Source organism: Pan paniscus, chromosome 23 (assembly GCF_029289425.2).
Source record: "Pan paniscus chromosome 23, NHGRI_mPanPan1-v2.0_pri, whole genome shotgun sequence".
NCBI classification, from domain to species: Eukaryota; Metazoa; Chordata; class Mammalia; order Primates; family Hominidae; genus Pan; species Pan paniscus.
Window position 1 is genome coordinate 30,637,249 of NC_085927.1, and position 23,243 is coordinate 30,660,491.

Consider the following 23,243-nt stretch of genomic DNA (forward strand, 5'->3'; position numbering starts at 1 on the left):
CCGCCTCCCGGGTTCACACCATTCTCCTGCCTCAGCCTCCTGAGTAGCTGGGACTACAGGCGTGTGCCACCACACCTGGCTAATTTTTTGTATTTTTAGTAGAGAGACAGGGTTTCACCATGTTAGCCAGGATGGTCTCAATCTCCTGACCTTGTGATCCGTCCGCCTCAGCCTCCCAAAGTGCTGGGATTACAGGCGTGAGCCACCACGCACTGGCTAACTGCTTTTAACTATACAAATAATAAAATACTCTTGGATGGAGTCTAAGGTGGAACTGACTGTGCTCTTAATAGTGTCTGAAATTTATATGGTACTTACTGGACTGTTCACAGGCTCTCTGTGGCTCTTGAAATAGCAGGGGCTGGGTGTGATGGCTCACACCTGTAATCCCAACATTTTGGGAGGCCAAGGCGAGAGAATTGCTTGAGGCTAGAAGTTCAAGACAAGCCCTGAAAACATAGTGAGACCCCCATCTCTACAGAAAATTTAAAAATTGGCTGTGTGTGATGGCAACTGCCGGTAGTCCCAGCTACTCAGGGCGCTGAAGTGGGAGGATCACTTGAGCTTGGGAAGTGGAGGCTACAGTGAGCTGTGGTTGTGCCACTCTGCACTCCAGCCAGGATGACAGCAAGACCCTGTCTCAAAAAAAAGAGAAAGAAATAGAAGCAGGGATGTACTTGAAGGGGTATGTGTGTGTTCATGTGGGTACATTGGATGCTTGGTGCTGGTCGGTAATTTTGAATGCCTCACATGCATTATGCCATTAATTCTCATACACCTGACAGATGCAGGGTTCGTCCCTAAGGCTGATTAGCTCATTATGAGTGAAGAGTTTAGAACCAGACTCCCTGAGTGCAAGTCTAACCTCTTCTTTGGCTCCTCATTTGTAAAATGGGGATAATAACAGCATCTACCTCACAGACTATTAAATAATCCAATCTCTTCAAAGATCGTAAACCATGCCTAGCATAGATAATGAGTATGAGCTCTTTATTATTACTCTTGCTCCTACTACTCTTGCTAGCTATTTATTTTTATTTTTATTTTATTTTATTTTATTTTTTTGAGACGGAGTCTCGCTCTGTCACCCAGGCTGGAGTGCAGTGGTGCAATCTTGGCTCACTGCAAGCTCCGCCTCCCGGGCTCACACCATTCTCCTGCCTCAGCCTCCTGAGTAAGTGGGACTACAGGCGCCCACCACCATGCCCAGCTAATTTTTTGTATTTTTAGTAGAGACGGGGTTTCACTGTGTTAGCCAGGATGGTCTCGATCTCCTGACCTCATGATCTGCCCACCTCAGCCTCCCAAAGTGCTGGGATTACAGGCATGAGCCACTGCACCGGCCTCTTATTTATTTATGTTTTGAGACAGTCTTGTTCTGTTGCCCAGGCTGGAGTGTAATGATGCAGTCATAGCTCACTGCAGCTTCTAACTCCTGGGCTCAAGTAATGCTCCTGCCTCAGCCTCTTGAGTATCTGGGACCGCAGGTGTGTGCCACTATGCCCGGCTAATTTTTTGTCTGTTTAGTAGAGACAGGGTTTTGATATGTTGGACAGGCAGGTCTCCAAGTCATCTGCCTGCCTTGGCCTCCCAAGGTGCTGGGATTACAGGTCTGAGCCACCACGCCTGGTGGATTTATTATTTCTAATTTGGCAAGTCTGTAAGCCCTTTTTTGTTCCTTTTTTTTCAAGGGGCCAGAGGCAGAGGCCTTTGTCATTTTCTGTGTGTCCAGGGAAGTGTGCAGGATGTAAGCCATAGATTAGGACTGGGAGGAAGAGTGTGTGGTGGTTGTGACAAGGGTCCAAAGGAAGGCAGCTTCCAAACTTACTTGAGATTATAAAAATAAATGTAAACCAGGTATCTCTGTGTAATCAAAAGGTTTCTGTAAAACAGAGATGGAGTGTATGTGTGTGTGTATACTTGTAATTTGAAAAGACATTCAGAATAGTAACTTTTGGGACAGTACAGACTACAAAAATTACAACATGATAGAACCTTCTTAACTACTAAGAATATAGAAAGGAAAATAAGGCCAGGCGTGGTGGCTCACACCTGTAATGACAGCACTTTGGGAGGCTGAGGCGGGTGGATCACATGAGGCCAGCAGGAGTTTGAGACCAGCCTGGCCAACATGCCAAATCCTGTCTCTACTAAAAATACAAAATTTAGCTGGGTATGGTGTTGCACATCTGTAATCTCAGCTACTCGGGAGGCTGAGGCAGAAAAATCACTTGAACACGGGAGGTAGAGGTTGCAGTAAACTGAAATTGCGCTACTGCACTCCAGCCTGGGTGACAGAGCAAGATTCTGTCTCCAAAAAAAAGGCTGGGCTCAGTGGCTCACACCTGTAATCCCAGCACTTTGGGAGGCCGAGGCAGGCAGATCACGAGGTCAGGAGATCGAGACCATCCTGGCTAACAAGGTGAAATTCCGTCTCTACTAAAAATAGAAAAAATTAGCGGGGCGTGGTGGCATGTGCCTGTAGTCCCAGCTACTCAGGAGGCTGAGGCAGGAGAATTGCTTGAACTTGGGATGCAGAGGTTGCAGTGAGCTGAGATCCTGCCACTGCACTCCAGCCTGGGCAACAGAGCAAGACTCCATCTCCAAAAAAAATGTAGGGGCCGGGCATGGTGGCTCATGCTTGTAATCCCAGCACATTGGGAGGCCGAGGTGCATGGATCACCCGAGGTCAGGAGTTCAAGACCAGCCTGGCCAACATGGTGAAACCCCTTCTCTACTAAAAATAAAAAAAGTTACCTGGGCGTGGTAGTGGGCGCCTGTAATCCCAGCTACTCAGGAGGCTGAGGCAGGAGAATCACTTGAATCTGGGAGGCAGAGTTTGCAGTGAGCTAAGATCGCGCTATTGCACTCCAGCCTGGGCGACAAGAGCAAAACTTGTCTCATAAAAAAGGAAAATAATTTATTATAGAGGAGAGTGGTATATTAAGAAGTTTGACAGGCACTGGCTTAGAGTAAGATTTTTCTCTTAGAGTAATTTTCTTTCTCTCTTAAGGTATCCAAGCCCACCAATGGGATCTGTCTCAGCACCCAACCTGCCTACAGCAGAAGATAACCTGGAATATGTACGGACTCTGTATGATTTTCCTGGGAATGATGCCGAAGACCTGCCCTTTAAAAAGGGTGAGATCCTAGTGATAATAGAGAAGCCTGAAGAACAGTGGTGGAGTGCCCGGAACAAGGATGGCCGGGTTGGGATGATTCCTGTCCCTTATGTCGAAAAGCTTGTGAGATCCTCACCACACGGAAAGCATGGAAATAGGAATTCCAACAGTTATGGGATCCCAGAACCTGCTCATGCATACGCTCAACCTCAGACCACAACTCCTCTACCTGCAGTTTCCGGTTCTCCTGGGGCAGCAATCACCCCTTTGCCATCCACACAGAATGGACCTGTCTTTGCGAAAGCAATCCAGAAAAGAGTACCCTGTGCTTATGACAAGACTGCCTTGGCATTAGAGGTAAAATCTGTTTAGATTAGCTTTTTGGGTCCTTTGACATTTGGTTTTAATTTTTAGTTTTAGTTTAGTTTCTGCTCATTTAAGCTTATATTCATGGAATTAGAGCACTGGATGATTTTGGAAGATACGCACTGTTAGCGTTTCATTTTAAAATTTTTTTATAGAGACGAGGTCTCTAATTTTAAAAGAGTTGTTTGCCCAGGCTGATTTCGAGGTCCTGGCCTCAAGCAATCCTCCTACCTCGACCTCCCAAAGTACTGGGATTACAGATGTGAGCCACCATGCCTGGCCCATTATTAGTGTTTCACAGCTTGTTTTGTTCTGTTCTATTCCTTGTTTGCCCCAAATTCTCAGCCTTCTTGCTCTTTTTTATTCCCAAAGCCTAACAGATTTAGTTTTGCAGTTGTTGGTTTTTCTTCCAGTAAGGAAAGATAATAATTAAGGAAGACCCATGACCTAGAGGCAAAATCAACACATATGGTTCTGTATTTCTAACATTGGAATCAGTTGAGAAATATGAAAATGTCTTAGAATTTCTCTTGAGCTTGGCAGAGGAATGAATTTTTTTTTTTTTTTGAGATGGAGTCTCACTCTGTCGCCCAGGCTGGAGTTCAGTGGCTCAATCTCCGCTCACTGCAAGCTCCACCTCCTGGGTTCACACCATTCTCCTACCTCAGCCTCCCAAGTAGCTGGAACGACAGGCACCCGCCACCACGCCTGGCTAATTTTTTTGTATTTTCAGTGGAGACAGGGTTTCACCGTATTAGCCAGGATGGTGTCGATCTCCTGACCTCGTGATCTGCCTGTCTTGGCCTCCCAAAGTGCTGGGATTACAGGTGTGAGCCACCGCGCCTGGCCCAGGAATGATTTTTTTTGAGATGGAGTCTTACTTTGTCACCCAGGCTCCAGCACAGTGGCATGATCTTGCCTCATTGCAACGTCTGCCTCCTGGGTTCAAATGATTATCCTGCCTCAGCCTCCTTAGTAGCTGGGATTACAGGTGCCTGCCACCATGCCTGTCGAATTTTTGTATTTTTAGTATAGATGGGGTTTCACCATGTTGGCCAGGCTGGTTTTGAACTCCTGACCTCAGGCGATCTGCCTGCCTTGGCCTCCCAAAGTGCTGGGATTACAGACATGTGCGACCACGCCCAGCCATAGAGGAATGATTTTAAAATACATCAGCCCTTGCTTGTTATGGATTTTGTAAATTAGAATAGCATGAAATAGAACTTGAACATTTTAATTACCAAGTCATTTTCTTTTCTTTTTTTTTTTTTTTGAGACAGAGTCTCGCTCTATTGCCTTGTTGCCTAAGCTGGAGTGCAGTGGCGTGATCTTGGCTCACTGCATCCTCCGCCTCCTGAGTTCAAGTGATTCTCCTGCCTCAGCCTCCCAAGTAGTGGGGCTACAGGCATGCACCACCCTGCCCGGCTAATTTTTGTATTTTTAGTAGAGACGGGGTTTCACCATGTTGGCCAGGCTGGTCTCGAACTCCTGACCTCAGGTGACCCACCCACCTTAGCCCCCAAGTGCTGAGATTACAGGCATGATCCACTGCACTTGGCCAAGTCATTTTCTTCTAACTAAATATTACTTTTTAAAAAGACTCTTTCTCAGCTGGGCACAGTGGCTCATGCCTGTAATCCCAGCACTTTGGGAGGGCGAGGCTGGTGGATAACTTGAGGTCTGGAGTTTGAGACGTCTGGTCAACATGGTGAAACCCCATCTCTACCAACAAATACAAAAATGAGCCAGACGTGGTGGGCATACACCTGTAGCCTCAGCTACTCAGGAGACTGAGGTGGAACAATTGCTTGAACCAGGTAATTAGAGGTTGCAGTGAGCCGAGATCATGCCACTGCATTTAAGCCTGGGCAATAGGGTGAGACCCTATCTCAAAAAAAGGGGGGAGAATGTTGAGAGAGACCCTAAGTGCATTTCAGAAGGATGAAGTAAGGGACCCTCTTGCTTCAAAAAAACCAAATCCTGACTCACCAAATAGCCTGCCCACAGATAAAAGTTAGCTAGAATTGGTTTCATGGGTATTTTTCCATAGGTTGTCCTCAGTGTTTTTTTGTTTTTGTTTTTGTTTTGTTTTGTTTTGAGACGGATTTTCGCTCTTGTTGCCCAGGCTGGAGTGCAATGGCACGATCTCGGTTCACTGCAACCTCCGCCTCCTGGATTCAAGCCATTCTCCTGCCTCAGCCTCCGGAGTAGCTGGGATTACAAGCATGTGCCACCATGCCCGGCTAATTTTTTTGTATTTTTAGTAGAGACGGGGTTTCTCCATGTTGGTGAGGCTGGTCTCGAACTGCTGACCTCAGGTGATCTGCCCGCCTCGGCCTCCCAAAGTGCTGGGATTACAGGCGTGAGCTACCATGCCTGGCCCTCAAGTTTTTCTTTGGACCAGTAGTAGTATCTGAATGAACTGCACCTGAAGGTTTGTTTTCAATGTTTGATTTTTTGCCTCCCTTTCATGTTGGCTATAAGGAAAAGGAGCATTTGAGGCTGTGGTGGGGGTCAGGGACTGAGAGGCTCCAGGTCTCAGGAGGCTGCCTCCACAGATAGGAGTGCTGGCTGAGCAGGCCTTCCAGCTTTCTTTCCTTTTTTTTTTTTTCGAGATGGAGTCTCATTTGTTGCCCAAGCTGGAGTGCAGTTGATAGAATCTCAGCTCACTGCAACCTCTGCCTCCTGGGCTCAAACGATTCTTCTGCCTCAGCCTCTCAAGTAGCTGGGATTACAGGTGCCCGCCACCATACCCAACTGTTTTTAGTAGAGACAGGGTTTCACTATGTTGGCCAGGCTGGTCTTGAACTCCTAGCCTCTGATCATCTGCCCGCCTCAGCCTCCCAAAGGGCTCGGATTACAGGCGTGAGCCACTGCACCTGGCCAGGCCTTCCAGCTTTCTCACCCACACACAGACCTGCCTAGGCACAGGTGCATGCCTCTGGCCTGGTCTACGCCTCAGCACCTTGGTGCTCTGGGCTGTTAATACCCTGTAGCATGCATTGTGTTTTCAGCCTTTTGAGGCATTTTCACGTCCATCATAGCATAGGATTGGGGAGCTAGGAGTCAGAGTGGGTGTGACTCGTGTGTGTTTGGCAGCTGCTCGTTGAGAACCTTGAAGGTCGAGGCTCCCAGTCAGAATTTTAGGTACCTGCCTGTTGACCTCTGGCTCTAGGATGTGTGTTTTAGAAACCTGTATCTAGTGTGCGTGCGTGTGTGCTCACTGGAGCGAGTACTAGGAGGTTGTAGGGAGGAACACCAGGTATTACAGAAGGGATCACTTAGAGCTTGGTGAGTGGGTGGATAAGTAGGTGCCTGAGAGAGGTCAGGAGTAGGAGGAAGGAAGCCTGGTTAATGATGTGTATTTTAAGATAACCTACATACTTGGCCATACATAGTTCCTAGTCTCTCTGGCCCCAGAGAGAGGTTCTCCACACCTGAGCCTCATGACACTAACCCAGCCAGCTGAGCTTCAGCCAAGGGTTTGTTTGGTGCTTGACTGAGAGAGAATGTAAATGGGACCTGAGAAATAGACCTTTACCAAATTCCATTTAGTGGTATTTTGCTTTCTGAATATTTAAATGAAACTTTAGGTTATAGCATAAGTAAATTTTTTTTTTTTTTCGAGACTGAGTCTCTGTCACTCAGGCTGGAGTGCAGTGGCATGATCTCCGCTCGCTGCAACCTCCACCTCACGGGTTTAAGCGATTCTCATGCCTCAGCCTCCTGAGTAGCTGGGGTAAATGTTTTTATGATTGTTATCTTCTAAAACTATTATTAGGATAGTGGTGCCTGTCTGATCTTGTTAAAAACAACTCTTGGGACTTTTGCAATTAGGTTACTAGGAAAAGTATTAAAATTAAAATGAGAAACAGACAAGTAGGACAAAATGTGCTGATAATTGAAGCTTCGTTATTCCCCTAGATAGTATTACAGAGAATGATGATAGCTTAGGTGACTTTATTCCTTAAATTATTTTACAATTTTTTTTAATCTTGATTTTCAAAAGAGGATTCCTGTAAGTAAAGAGATATTTTAAAACCAGTTTGTGTTTAGCTATTTTCTTTTCTTGCTGACTTTTCTGCAAGGAAAGAGTTGATCCTGAGGTTTGATTTGAAGGGGAATACTTGGTATCTGTAAGGTGAGTAGAGCTTGTGTGATGAGACTAACGTCACTGAATAGCTGTAGATAGGTGAGCATGCTGGGCAAAGGGCAAAAGTGGCAAAAGACAGCCAGGGCAGTGGGCTGTTGCCATATCACAAAGGGCTGAGCTGAGGAGATTAACAATTTTCTTGCATTGCCTTCATTTGAGTCATGAAACAACCAGTTTCTCACAACTGACAAGGTCAGGTTTACAGGCAATTTCTTTTTATATATTAATTTTTAAATTTAGAGCAAATGCTTGACTGTCATGTAATAATATCATTCTCATTCATTTGCATTCCAGTATGCTTTTCTGACTAAAAGGGAAGAAATAGCAACTTTAGAATTGTACTTAACCCTGGGTACACACACCCATGACTATTTGTATGAAAATTTGTATTTAAGTGTCTAAATGCAGCCTTACCTGTGCTTTTCCCCCATGGTATGGCATAAGAAAACAATTGGTGACACAAGCTGGGGATCTGTGGGAATTGAAGTCAGTGGAACAGATCGTGTGGAGGAAAAATAGTTTCCCAGGCTTACAAGTGAGACTTAAAGTGATTTGGGATGGAATTGATATAAATCAAGCAGAAAGGTTGTATTGATACCTTAGGTCATTTAGTTCAATCATTTTCCCTGTGCTTTTAGCCCTCTTCAGAGTCTAACTCCATGGCCCTCCAGTCTCAACTTGGACACCTCCAAAAAAACATTCACTTCAACAAAAGTTTATTGAGTGCCTATTATGTGACAGGCTAGGAACTTGGGATACAGTAGTGAACAAAACAAAGATGTATTTCCTGTGGCACATCTGGAACATAAGTTGCTTTTTTTTTTTTTTTTTTTTGAGACAGAGTCTTGCTCTGTCTCCCAGGCCGGAGTGCAGTGGCGCCATCTTGGCTCACTGCAAGCTCCGCCTCCCGGGTTCACGCCATTCTCCTGCCTCAGCCTCCGGAGTAGCTGGGACTACAGGCACCTGCCACCACGCCTGGCTAATTTTTTTTTGTATTTTTTAGTAGAGACAGGGTTTCACTGTGTTAGCCAGGATGGTCTCCATCTCCTGACCTCGTGATCCACCTGCCTAGGCCTCCCAAAATGCTGGGATTACAGGCGTGAGCCACCGCGCCTGGCCCATAACAGTTTCATGAGGTGGTCTGTCTCATGTTGTATGGCTGTGGTAGCTGACAAGTCTTGTGTTCTGGCTCTCCACCAGGGAGAAAGAAGCCACAGCCAAGTCCCCTTCTTGTGTTTGCCTAGCCCAGTGTGTGGACTTAAGTGCATGGCCCCATAGTTGTCCCTCTTGAGTTTTGTAGTTTTGTTGTTGGTTTGGTTTTTATTGGTCTTGTCATACGATCTGCGTACATCTCTGAATCCTTTTTTTTTTTTTTTGAGTTGAAGTCTCGCTCTTGTCGCCCAGGCTGGAGTGCAATGGCGTGATCTCGGCTCACTGCACCCTCTACCTCCCAGGTTCAAGTGATTCTCCTGCCTCAGCCTCCTGAGTAGCTGGGATTACAGGCACCTGCCAACCACGCCTGGCTAATTTTTTTATTTTTAGTAGAGAAAGGGTTTCACCATGTTGGCCAGGCTGGTCTCAAACTCCTAACCTCAGGCAATCCGCCCGCCTCAGCCTCCCAAAGTGCTGGGATTATAGGCATGAGCCACCACGCCCAGCCTCTGAATCTTTTAAAATCCTGGTTATGTCATCTAGAATATTCATTACCTTCCAGTTTCCTAACTGCAGGTTTTGTAAAAGCACCAACAGATCTTTGTACCAAAGTCCTTCTATGCAGCCTCTCCAGATCGGCCTCTTATATCTATAAAAAGACAGTGAGGTTGATCTGGCGTGACTTGTTCTTGGTGGGCTCATGCTGCTTCCAGATGCTCCACTTCCCATTCTAAATTCTCACAAACCATCTGTTAGCTGATCGCATCCAGAATTTTGTCTGGGTTTCATTTCAAGCTCACTGTTTTACATTTTATGGAATTTGCCATCTTTTGACAAAAAAACAAGAGACTTGACCCTTCCTAAGTCTTCCAGTGTCCTATGATGTAATTTCTCTATGACAGGAGACTAGTCTTGGACTCTTACTGCTGTTTGCCAGTGTGTTTGGTCAGCTCTTAAGAACACCCTTTCCTCATCTTTGGTGCTCCTTTTTTTTTTTTTTTGGCATTTTTTTCTTAGTGATACTCAGCGTTCTTTGAGCTCACCAGCATCCTCAACATTCTTGCTCTTCATTCCCATAATTGCTCTGTGTCATCTGTGATTGCGTTTTTATAATTTCTTCTTGGATTGTCTTTGCCCCATTTCAAAACCTGTAGTAATTTGGATTACATCTGGTCTCTGTGTCTTTTGAATTGGCCTTCCCAAGGGCCCATGGTACAACTTCCTTTACTGACTGACCTGGAATTATCAGATTCCCACTTTACCAATTGGTTTTGCTTCATTGCTTAGAATTAAATTTGTATTAGCATTTTCTTCATTGCTGCATCTGCTTGCTGAGGTGAAGTAATCTGCAAAGTAAGTTTAGGTTTCAGTAATACTGATTGGACTTTGTATTGGACTCATGATGAATCCCTAAGAGATCATCATGAGTTCCTCCTGCTGGGTGGCCTGCAGTGCTGTTGGGGCTGTATGTGTTCATCATGAAGCATCTGACTCAGCCCTGGGGGTCCATGTGGCAAGCTTACAGCCTCCCAGTGTAATGGGGCTTCTGTCCCTCACCTCACGTCACATTCTAGCAACGTGAAGCCTTCTTACCAAGGCTTCCCAGAAAGGCCCACAAGTTAGCATTCACCTTAAGCAAGAATCTCAGGTGTGTCCTTCCCATGCCGTGGTGGTGTGTGGATGTCTGGTGCCCGAGGAATCATTTCCACTTGCCTCCTTGGACCTTTCATCAGGACTGACCAGGATCCTCCTCCACCCTTCTGTCTTTGACATTGTGTCAGTTGTCCTTCACAGCATCTCAGCTTTATTTCTTTAGTACCAAAAGTGCTTTTTTTCCTTGACTATAATACCATGCAAATGTAGGAATCTTTAGAAAGTCCTTTAGGATTTTAGAAGATTCTCGTATTTAAAAATATATACATATGTGTGTTTGTGTATGTGTATATATATATATATTTTATGTGTGTGTGTATATATATATATATATATATATATATATATTTTTTTTTTTTTTTTTTTTTTTGAGATAGAGTCTTGCTCTTGTCACCCAGGCTGGAGTGCAGTGGCGTGATATCAGCTCACTGCAACCTCTGCCTCCCGGGTTCAAGCAGTTCTCTGCCTCAGCCTCCCGAGTAGCTGGGATTACAGGTGCCCGCCACCAGGCCGGGCTAATTTTTGTATTTCTAGTAGAGATGGGGTTTCACCACCTTGGCTAGGCTGGTCTTGAACTCCTGACAACGTGAGCCACTGCACCCGGCCCAGAAAAAAATATTTTTAAAAGGTTTTTGTTCCTCTTTCCTAATGTGTAAATTAAGTCAGAATGCCATGGAATTGGGGCCCTGGTGTGGTTCAGGCAGGGCCTGTCCCATCCTGGTCATTAGGCTGACCTCTGATTTCTGTGATAGCTGTTCTCTGGTGATAGCTCTTGAGTGAGAAGAACCATCAGCTAGGGGTTCACAGAGAGAAGTTTATTCTCATGACTGCTCCCACACTAAGAGCTTGAGGTTTATATAATTTGCCAACTATCTACCTTCTGTCTATGAATTTACCTATTCTACCTACCTGATATAAGTAAAATGATACAATATTTGTCCTTTGGGTCTGAATTATTTCATTGGGTACAATGTTTTCAGAGTTCATCCAGATTGTAGCATATATCAAAACTTCATTCCTTGTCCCAGCATGGGGTGACTCACACCTGTAATCCCAGTGCTTTGAAAGGCCAAGGTGGGAAGATCACTTGAGGCAAGGAGTTTGAGACCAGCCTGGGCAACATAGTGAGACTCCATCTGTACAGGAAATTACGATAAAGACTTCATTCCTTTAGGGCTGAATAATATTCCATTGTTATGTATATATCACGTTTTGTTAATCCATTTATCTCTTGATGGATACTTGAGTTGTTTTCGTTATTTTGGCTACAGTGAATAATGCTGCAGTGGACATTGACACACAAATGTTTGAGTCCTTGCTTTCAGTTATTTTGGTTATATATCTCGGAGTGGATTTCTGGGTCAAATGGGTAATTCTGTGTTTAGCTTTTTTTTTTTGAAACGGAGTTTTGCTCTGTTGCCCAGGCTGGAGTGCAGTGGCACCATCTCGGCTCACTGCAACCTCCATCTCCTGGGTTCAAGCGATTTCTCCTGCCTCAGCCTCCTGAGTAGCTGGGATTATAGGCGCGTGCCACCACACCTGGCTAATTTTTGTATTTTTTAGTAGAGACAGGGTTTTGCCATGTTAGCCAGGGTTTGAACTCCTGACCTCAACTGATCGCTCACCTCAGCCTCCCAAAGTGCTGGGATTATAGGCATGAGCCTCCTATGTTTAGCTTTTTGAGGAACTGTCAAACTATTTTCCATAGCAGCTGTACCATATTCCATTCCAACCAGCAGTATATAAGGGCTCCCTTCTTCACCGCCAAAAAAAAATTCTTCCACATCCTCATCAACACTTGTTATTTTCCATATTTTTTATTATAGCCATCCTAGTAGGTGTGAAGTGGTATGTCATTGTGGTTTTGATTTGCATGTTCCTAGTGACTGATGTTGAGCATCTTTTCATATTGGCTTTTGGCAAATCTTTGGATAAATATTTTCAAGTTCTTTGCCCATTTTTTAATTGGGTTATTTGAGCGTTTTTGTTTTTTATTTTGTTTTATATTTTTTGAGACAGAGTCTCACTCTGTCGCCCTGGCTGGAGTACAATGGCACTCACGATCTCGACTCACTGCAACTTCTGCCTTGCAGATTCAAGCAATTCTCCTGCCTCAGCCTCCCAAGTAGCCAGGATTACAGGCACTCACCACCATACCCCGCTAATTTTTTGTATTTTTAGTAGAGATGGGGTTTTACCATGTTGGCCAGGCTTTTCTGGACTCCTAAAGTGAGGTGATCCACCTGCCTTGGTCTCCCAAAGTGCCGGGATTACAGGCGTGCGCCACCATGCCTGACCTTAGTTATTGTATTTAGGCTGTTGATCCATTTTAAATGACTTTTTGTGTATAGTGTGAGGTAAGGTTTCAGAGTCTTTCTTTTGCATGTGGAAATTGGTGCAGTTGTCCCAGCAAGGTTATTCTTTCCCTGTCGAATAGACTTGGCGCCCTAGTCAAAAATCAGTTGGCCAAGCTGGGTGTGGTGGTGCACACCTGTAATCCCAGGTACCCTGGAGACTGAGGTGGGAAGATTGCTTGAGCCTAGGAGTTGAAGATCAGCCTGGGCTACATAGTGAGACTCCCACATGTTAAAAAAAAAAAAAATCACTTGATCATAAATGTGTGGGTTTATTTTTGAACTCTGAGTTCTATTCCATTGTTCTATATGTCTCTCCATATGCCAGCACCACACTGTTGATTACTATAGCTTTTTGTAGTAATTTTGAGGTCAAGGAAGTGTAAGTCCTCTAACTTTGATGCTTTTCAAGGTTGTTTTGGCTATTCAGGTTCCTTGCAATTCTATATGAATTTGAGGATTGGTTTTCCCATTGCTGCAAAAAAAAGGCTGTTAGAATTTTGATAGGGATTGTGTTGTATTTGTAGATCACTTTGGGTAGTATTAGCTTTTTTTTTTTTTTTTTAAATTTCTTTTATGAGACAGGGTCTCACTATGTTGCCCAGACTGGTCTCAAACTCCTGGGCTCAAGTGATCCTCCTGTCTCAGCCTCCCAAAGTGCTGGAATTACAGGTGTGAGCCACTACACCTAGCCAATATTAATATCTTAATCATAAGTCTTTCCATCCATTAACACAAATGTTTTTGCATTTATTTAGGTCTTTAATAATTTTTGGTATGCAAGTGTTTCACCATAGTTAAATTATTCTCGTTTTGTTTTGTTTTGTTTAGACAGAGTCTTGGCTTTGTCACCAGGCTGGAGTGCAGTGGTACAATCTCGGCTCACTGCAACCTCCGCCTCCCCGGTTCAAGCAATTCTCCTGCCTCAGCCTCCCAAGTAGCTGGGACTACAGACATGCGCCACCATGCCCAGCTAATTTTTGTATTTTTAGTAGAGATGGGGTTTCACTATGTTGGCCAGGATGGTCTCGATCTCTTGACCTCGTGATCCACCTGCCTCGGCCTCCCAAAGTGCTGGGATTACAGGCATGAGCCACCGCACAGCCTATTCTTGGATATTTTTATTTTAGATGCTATTGTAAATGGAATCACTTTTTTTTTTTTCTTCTTCTTGGAGACAGAGCCTCACTCCCACTCCATTGCCCAGGCTAGAGTGCAGTGGCACAATTCTTGTGCCTCAGCCTCCTGAGTAGCTGGGACTACAGGTGCCTGCCACCACGCCCAGCTAACTTTTTTTTGTATTTTAGTAGAATTGGGGTTTTACCATGTTGCCCAGGATGATCTTGGCCTCCCAAAGTGCTAGGATTCAGGCATGAGCTACCGTGCCCTACCTGGAATTAATTTCTTTCTTTCTTTTTTTTTTTTTTTTTTTTGAGATGGAGTTTCGCTCTATCACCCGGGCTGGAGTGCAGTGGTGTGATCTTGGCTCACTGCAAGCGCCGCCTCCCGGGTGCACGCCATTCTCCTGACTCAGCCTCCCAAGTAGCTGGGACTACAGGCGCCTGCTACCACACCTGGCTAATTTTTTGTATTTTTAGTAGAGACGGGGTTTCACGGTGTTAGCCAGGATGGTCTCGATCTCCTGACCTCCTGATCTGCCTGCCTCGGCCTCCCAAAGTGCTGGGATTACAGGCGTGAGCCACCGCACCCGGCTTGGAATTACTTTCTTAATTATTCATTACCAATATATAAGACGCAACTGATATCTATGTGTTGATCTCGTACCCTGCGACTTTGCTGAATTTGTATCTTTTCTTATGGAATCTGTGAAGTTTTCTATATATATGATCATGTCTTGACTTCTTCTTTTCCAAAAGCCCACATACTCTTGTACCACAGCATACTGGCCTGTGATACCTTTAGCCCCGCCCCCTACCTTTCCCAAATAAAATCTCTGTGTTAACCAGTAAACAGCCCTCTTGAATCAAGTTACTACTCTGAAGGATAGTGGTAATTTTAAGAAAGAGACCAAGTCTTCAGTATTAAAACCCTATTAGATAGCATTCAGTTGTGGGTTTGAGTGTATGAGATTACTTGACTGCTAGCCAGGGCACACAGACAGGGAGCCTAGCCCTCTTAAAGCCTCTATCTCTCCGGCTACTCGGATTCAGGTGCAGGTGCACAGAGAACACAGGGGCAGGCAGTGGACCCATGCAGCTCCGTGAGGGCCAGGGGTGTTTGTCTCCTTTGTGTCCTCTGTTGTATCTCTTCACGGCCTACACATAGATGTTCAATATTTGTTGAATGACTAGAGGAATAAAAGCCACAGAGAGCAGGATGATACCTGTCTGGTGATTATAGTACATGGGCTTTGTTTTGTTTTAGATATTTTGGGGGCTATAAGCCCCTTTGAGAATCCAGTGAAAGTTGTGCAGTCTTCAGAAAAACAGCATACATTCATGCATTTGCATACAACTTCGCAGCATGTTCTTTGATCACTGAGACCCATTCACATCACTCAAGTTAGAATTTATGATTCCAGTGTCACCAGTGTACTCCTGATCTTACTTTATGTCACCTGAAAGCATACAATCTCAGCCTATCAGTACAGGGAGCGGAGACTGATTATGGAACCAAAAAACTGCTGTGACGACCAGTGCTTGGGCCCTCCAGTGCGTTGACTGCTCTTTGAATCAAGTGCCAGATGCCAGTCAGTAGAGTCATTTCCTGGACAACACTCTGGACAAGTAGGGCTGTAGGAAACTATTGCCAGCAGCAAGAGGTACCCTCTTGCCATTTAACTTTTGGTAGACATAAAAGGGCTGACTAGTGTCCCTGGCATATGTGTTTTAGAGTTAATGTGTCCACTCCCCAGGTGCTAAGTGCGGCCAGCCACAAAGATAGTATTTGACAGTTCTAATAATGATTAGGATTGGCCTGTTCCATAGAGTGAAAATTAATAAGGATGATGCATTAGGTATGTGCTTCCTCTTAATCTGTTGATAAGGTCAGCCACATCTCCCAGGTGTAGTTTGCCCCGTGAACTGAGTTGGTATCTACCCACATCAAGATTGATCTGCCCTCTAAGACTATACTTTCAGGGATCATTTCTATAGTTCATTACTAGAGAAGTTTCTCTGAAGGTGTAGAGCACCCCCCCCCCCAAAAAAAAACAGATTGATCTGCCCTCCAAAGTGAGTGCTTCTTTGAGCTGGATCCGTGTACCATGAACCCAGAGGAAGAGCACCACACCAGAATAGGGAGTGATGAGGGAAACGGCAAGATGGCTGCCAAGCTACCAGCCATTTTAGGATCTGAGCACAAGCACTGTTTGGTAGAGCCATGGAAGAAGCTGGTCCATAGCCAGGCCTGTAACTGGACAGCAGGCTGCATAACAGCCAGGATATCTTTACTGTGTTGAGATAGAAAACAGCATGAAGAATGATGATGGTGTTTTAGCATGTGGAAACTCCTGCAAGGCCACAATGAGGCACTAATGGTCAAGGGGCCACCAGAAGTCTCTCAGCCATTCTCTTCCTAGGCTGCTCTTTGACCTACTTCTGCTGGTCCAGGTTCCCTCTGTCTAAGCAGTAGCTCCTTGATCCTGTGCTCTGCAGCATTGAGTTAATAGTGTTTTTCTGCCACTTGCTGCTTTTATGTGTTTTCTGTCTCTCTCTCTTTTTTTTTTTTTTTTTCAATAGAAGCTAGGTCTCACTATGTCACCCAGGCTGGTCTTGAACATGTGGCCTCAAGTGATCCTCCCACCTTGGCTTCCCAAAGTGCTGGGATTACAGGTGTGAGCCACTGCGCCCAGCTACACCAAGTGCAGTGACACGATTTTGGCTCACTGCAACCTCCACCTCCCAGGTTCAAGTGATTCTCCTGCGTCAGCCTCCCGAGTAGTTGGAATTTGGGATTACAGGCATCTGCCACCACGCCTGGTGATTTTTGTATTTTTCAGTAGAGATGAGGTTTTGCCATGTTGGCCATGCTGGTCTCGAACTCCTGACCTCAGGTGATCCATCTGCCTTGGCCTCCCAAAGTGTTGGGATTACAGATGTGAGCCACTGCGCCTAGGCTTTTTCTTTTCTTTTTTCTTTTTCTTTTCTTTTCTTTTTTCTTTTTCTTTTTCTTTTTTTTTTTTTTTGAGACAAGGTCTTGCTCTGTCACCCAGGCTGGAGTGCAGTAGTGTGATCACAGCTTACTGCACCCCTGCAACCTGTGCCTCCTGCGCTTAAACGATCTTCCCACCTCATTCTCCCAAGTAGCTGGGACTGCAGGTGCATGCCACCACGCCTGGCTCATTTTTGTATTTTAGAGACAGGGTTTCACTGTGTTGCCCAGGCTGGTCTTGAACTCCTGGGCTCAAGTGATCCACCCACTTCAGCCTCCCAAAGTGCTGGGATTACAGGTGTGAGCCACTGCGCCTGGCCACTTTGTGCTTTTTACACTATGTTATTATCTGACAAAGATTCATTGTGTATCCCACTCAAAAGACAAGTTTTTTAAGGATATGAACTGACCTGCCCATTTTCCATGGAGTAGATGTTCAGTAAATTTATTTAATTGATTAGGTAGGATCATGTAGAAAGTATCCTGTTGAAGACCGCCAGACTCACAAGTTAATTGGAAGGCGTGAGGTGTGAGTGTTCTTGGCAGCTTTCAATCCTTAGCCTCATCTTTAATCTTCCCTCAGTCTTCTTTGGCTGCTTAGTATCCATCACAGTAATTTATTAGACCCCGTTTTCAGCCTGTTCCTCATTGTTTTTGAGAGGACCCTTGTTGGTGACAAGGTTGGAAATCCTCTGATATATACAGTGTTGTGCTTCTCAGTGCTAATTCCAGCTCTTCACTTCGTGCATCCAAAGGGTATGATCATTAGAGGGGGCGTGGGGTTGGGGTATGGGTTCTATTCAGGAATCTCTACTCAAGTAACAATCATTTAATTACTGCAAGAACCTTTCAAAGTTGGAAGGAAACTGAGACTTGGAGAACTTAAGCAGTTTGCTATAGTCATGTAGTTTCTAAAAGTGGCGGAACCAGGACATTTGTTTGGTGTCCTGCATGCTCCAAAGTTCATGGCATGGACCACTGGACTGTGCCATAAAAACCTTGTGCCTGTTTTTATTTTGAGATGTAGTCTTGCTGCGTTGCGCCGGCTGGTCTCAAACTCCTGGGCTCAAGCAGTCCTCCCACCTCAGCCTGCCAAGGACCTGGAACTAGAGGCATGTACCACGATGCCTGGTTCTATATGTGTTTAAGCAGACAAAGGCTTATTTCTTATTGTCTTAGATCTTAGGTGGGTCTTATATTCAAGTAGCGTTTTTATGGACCTAAGTACACAATACAGAACCTTAGATTAGTGCTCTGCTGAACAGAGTAACACCCTGTCTACAATGACTACCACCTGAAGGTCTTTTTTTAAAATACACCTTTTTGTGTAATTTGACTTTAACCATTCTCAGAATCATGTGTTCATTTCTATCCTGTTGGGGTTAGTGGCCAAAATAGAAGGTTGGGGTGGGGTGGGGAGCTGCTTTGTGCTCAAAAGCTGTTTCTGTGTGTGTGTGTTTTGATTTTTGTTTTTTTGAGACAGGGTCTCACTCGGTTGCCCAGTCTGGGGTGCCGTGGCACTAGCACGGCTCACTGCAGCCTCAGCCTCATGGGCTCAAGCCATCCTCTCACTTCAGCCTCCTGAGTAGTTGGGACTGCAGTCATGTACCACCACACCCGGCTAATTTTTCTATTTTTTAGAAGAGATGAGGTTTCACCATGTTGCCCAGGCTGGTCTCGAACTCCTGACCTCAAGTAATCCCAGGAGTTCAAGGTTACAATGAGCTGTAATCGTGCCACTGCATTCCAGCCTGGGTGACAGACCCCGTCTATAAAAAATTAAAAAATAATGTGCATGGTGGTGCACGCCTGTAGTCACAGCTATTCAAGAGGTGGAGGTGGAAGGATCACTTGAGCACAGGCGTTAGAGGTTACATTGAGCAGGGATCTCACCACTACACTCCAGCATGGCTAACAGAGTGAGACCCTGTGTCTAAATAATAATGTATGGGCCCTTTGGATAAGGTAGTGTTTGTGATTTAATGTAAACTGTCTTTTTCTTGTTGCAGAGAAATGCTAACTTTGTCTTCTTCATCCATACAGGTTGGTGACATCGTGAAAGTCACAAGGATGAATATAAATGGCCAGTGGGAAGGCGAGGTGAATGGGCGCAAAGGGCTTTTCCCCTTTACGCACGTCAAAATCTTTGACCCTCAAAACCCAGATGAAAACGAGTGATTGCTGTTGCCCTGTTTCCTGCTGCTTTGTTGTTCTGCCTGTCCTAGTCTCCTTTGAAGTGGGAAAGCATTTTCTCTCATAGGCAAGTCACACTGCATTGCCGAAGTCCAGCTTTCTGCAGACTGGCAGTCGCACACACATTTGGAATGCACACAGCGGCTGCCTCCTGACGTTTGTATCATAGTCGTATTGTCAAAGAGTAGCCGATTTTAGAGTTCTTTTGGATCATAAACTGGAAATACTGATGGAAGCACACAAGTGGAGAGAAGTTGACGTGGAAAGGGTCTTCCTTCTCATTGCTGCCCGTTTGTACATGGGACTGATTCTGTCATGTTCACCAGAGAAAGCTTGAGGCCATGGCGAGATACTGCATGTTTGCTGTTCCACAAAGCAGTGGCTTAGCTGCCATCTTGCTTTTCTTTGGACAACAGGAAGTGAACCTTAAGGAAGAGAGAATTCTGTCCTAAAACTCCAAAATCTGGCTTTTTTTTTTCTTTTGTTTTGGTTTGGTTTTGGAAAACTAATTAATTAGACTTGTGTGGGGTTTTTTTTTGTTTTGTTTTGTTTGTTTTGTTTTTTTGAGACGGTGTCTCGCTGCATCACCCAGGCTGGAGTGCAGTGGCGCAATCTCACCTTCCTGCAGTCTCCGCCTCCTGAGTTCAAGCGATTCTCCTGCCTCAGCCTCCCGAGTAGCTGGGACTACAGGCGCGCACACCACGCCCAGCTAATTTTTGTATTTTTAGTAGAGACGGGGTTTCATCATGTTGACCAGGCTGGTCTCAAACTCCTGACTTCAGGTGATCCACCCGCCTCAGCCTCCCAACGTGCTGGGATTACAGCCGTGAGCCGCCGCGCCTGGCCTAGACTTGTGTGTTCTAAACAGGTTAAGTAGCAGGTTGGGTTTTTATGATAGTGCAAGGAATGACTCATGCCTCTGAGCTTCTAAACTGAAGCTGCTGTAACTAAAGGAATCTGAAAAGAACAACCCTGAAGCAGAGGCCTTTATTGTCTTGGTTGCCAGTAGTACCTTGTTTTGCCATGTAGCAGACAACACACAAAATAATGCAGTTATGGTGTGCCATGCTATGTGCACAGCCCCTTGGATTACTTTGTTTTAAAAAGCATCAGAGTTGGGGGTACTTTAGGGAAACCTTTGCTTACCTTGTTTTGCCAGTGATAAGAGCAGTGGGTTGGAGGGCACTTGGCCAGTTTTCTGTTTAGCTTTTCAGTGAATGTACCCCTTTAAGGTTAAGACTTAAACTTCCTTAAAAAGTGGGGTTGTTCATAGAATCGTTGGACTCATTAATGAATCGTTCAACTCCACTCACTGAAGCCCAGATGTCCGTGCCCAGGCCCAATCTCGTCAGGCTGCCAGAGAAAGTTGGTGCTGCTCATACTGGTCTCACAGTCTAAGTAAGTGTCTGTGATGCTCCCAAGCAAAGGAAATGCAAGCTCTGGAAATTCGTTAATGTATTTGATGTCTTAGTGTTTTAGTGACTAGGGAGACCATTAACTAGTTTATCATTAACCACTTATCAGTGTATTGATGTTAAAGCATTTCCCTGTTAGCTAAAAGAGGCCTGTTCATACAAGCCAACTGGTATATACGTGTGGTTCATCCATCATCTGCTGCACATAGCAGACTAGAATTCTGGGAACCCTGTGCAATTCAGTCTGCTCTCCCTTGTGGACCCTGGTAAAGAAAAGCCTCAGCTCATAGTGAACACAGCAGACCTAGAAATGTAGCAACAGCCTAATGAGTAGCTTTCATTTACTGAGCATCTGCTGTGACTGTGGCCCTGTCTGGAGGTTCCTAGGTTTTGAGATTTAGAGCAATGCATTCTGGAGACAGAACCAGCAGAACAGCCATTTTTCAATTTTTCTTTAAATCAGTATTCCATCAGGCAGATAACTGCTGTATTCATGAATCTTGAGAGTGTTCCTGAGACAGAATTAATGGTCATTTGGGAAAACTATCACCATGGCTTCCCATCTGTGGTTTTCCTCTAAAAGCCTTGGAGATCAGCCCTTCCTTGCCAGTGAGAACGGTGACCGCCTCCTGCTCTGCACGGTCTGCGGCAGTTGCCGCTTCTGGTTAGGTGTGTCAGGTTGGCTTATTTTGGGTTCAGGCCTGGCGTAGCACCCACAAGTGGCAGACATATCACAGAGTCCCCAGACTCTGCCTAGAAACAGTGTTTGCCCTTTGGCCAGTGACGTGGTTCATCCCTGCCCATGTTGAGCCATGAGTGGAGTTTCCAACAGAGGGAGGAATGTGTGCCTTGTTCAAGGAGGGCACAGACCCTTAGGCCTTTTTCAACCAGATTTAGCTGAAGGGCTTGACACCTTTGAATTACAGCAGTTGACTCAGAGTGCAAGAAGTCTGTGGCCATTTTGGAAAGCAAGGTTTCCTTTCAGCCCTGTCTACTGACCAATACCCCGACTCACCTTGTGTGGCGCACTTCAGAATCAGATATACCTAGAGTATACCTGTGGTTTGGTTTTATAATTAATCAGCTCATTACTTCAGCCCATGAAAATGGCATCCAGGGCTGCCAGGAGATTCAGAGCTCAAAACAAGGCGAGCTTGAGTTCTGCACTCCAGATATGTGCCAAAACTAGTAAAACTTAACTGACTTACAACCTTGTCAGTTTTTTTAATGAGGCAGGGATACTCTGTTTTTCACACTAAACATATGAATGCAGCACTGCTGCCTCAGCTCAGCTTCGTGCCTGGGTTCCCCACTGGTCTGGGAAGACTGTTGTGCTCCATAGAGCAGTGCACATCTGACCCAGAGGGTGGGTGTTCATAACTGCTACTTGCTCTGCTCTACCATGTTTAAAGAAATATTTGGATGTTAAATTAACTCACTATGGTTTTTCACCTGGGAAGGAAACAAATTACGTACTAGAGGGCATTGACTGGTTAAAAACTTGTGTATCCCGGGAAGGACCTGCGGTACAGGAGTCAGCCATGTCTGTGCTGTGTGGAACCACCTGACGACATGGTTAACGAGGAAGACGATGTGTTGACCGGCTGCCGTTTGAGGACTTTGGTCACCCAGACTAGACACCTTCTGTGCTCATGTTTGGAAAGCTGAAAGGGAAGGACAGCTGTGCCCTCCTGGGAGCTCATGTGTCCCTGGCGCTGTGCTAGCTTTCCTTTACAGCTGTTTACAGACAAGGCAGGCCTGAGGCAGATGGCCACTGCTCTTGTGATGTTTGCTCAGAGGAATATGAACATTTTATTTTTGAAAAGGGATGATGTGGTTTTTTGCCAGGTGTTTATAATTTAATCCTTTAATATTATGGTTATTAACCTCTTAAACATGAATGAATTCTTGATTGTTTTAACACAGTACCTAAGACTAATGCTTTCTGTGGACACCACTGAGCTCTGCCTCAACTCCACCCTCTGCGACCGGAGGACTATGCCCCTAGTAACTGCTGTAGGTGTGGACACTGTGCTGGTTCTGTTTTCTAAAGGAGCAGAAGGACAGGTCTCTGAGACAGGATCGTTGTCCCTACAGGAGGAACAGTGGCCTTGCTTCTTAGACGGTCTTCACTGTGTGTTTTAAAACAAAAACAACAACAACATAAAACTCTTTTGACCTGTAACTTAAAGATCATAAACTTCAGGCAATAATATTTTCTGTGTAAGCTTTTAAAATTATTTTTGGGGATCATAGCTTGTTTTATTTTGTGCTATAAAATTAACAGTATTAAATGACTTATATTCTTAGAATACATCGAGTGTCTTTTCTTAACAGATTAGTGCCTTTTTATTTTTGTATTCCGTTTTACGTTACTGGTCCCAGCATCAAAACCCTTGTTTCCATGGCCTGTTTGTATATTGTCTCAATAAAACTTGCATCAGCCGGTGGTGGCGGCAGCTTCGGTGTTTCAGTGTCTCCTCAGTCCGCCCCCACTAGCCTCCTGGCAGTTCATCAGTGGTGAAATCTCTGATGCTTCTCAGAGACCCCTTAGTGCTGCTGCTGACCAAGAGCTAGAATGAAGTCTTGGCATCCGCCCATTCCAACACTCGGGCACCCAGAGGAGAGCACCTGGGGTCTCCCTCCAAAAGAGAAAAAATCTGCCTCCCAGAGTGTCTGTCTTGTAGGTACTGTATGGGAGCCTAGTGCTTGGCCTTCTGAG

The 23,243-nt window shown here is 45.1% G+C and overlaps 1 protein-coding gene and 1 pseudogene across 1 annotated transcript in view; both read left to right on the plus strand.

Annotated features, from left to right (window-relative positions):
• The window catches only part of CRKL (CRK like proto-oncogene, adaptor protein), a 37,371-nt gene extending 14,391 nt beyond the window's left edge, over positions 1 to 22,980 (plus strand). Inside the window, exons 2-3 of the mRNA XM_003806883.5 lie at positions 3,014 to 3,479; positions 18,957 to 22,980. Of these exons, the coding sequence (XP_003806931.1) occupies positions 3,014 to 3,479; positions 18,957 to 19,091 (601 nt within the window). The 3' untranslated portion in view covers positions 19,092 to 22,980. The remainder of the gene's footprint in view (positions 1 to 3,013; positions 3,480 to 18,956) is intronic.
• Positions 15,886 to 15,959, plus strand: LOC112438167 (small nucleolar RNA U3; annotated as a pseudogene).
• Positions 22,981 to 23,243: the final 263 nt, after the last annotated feature.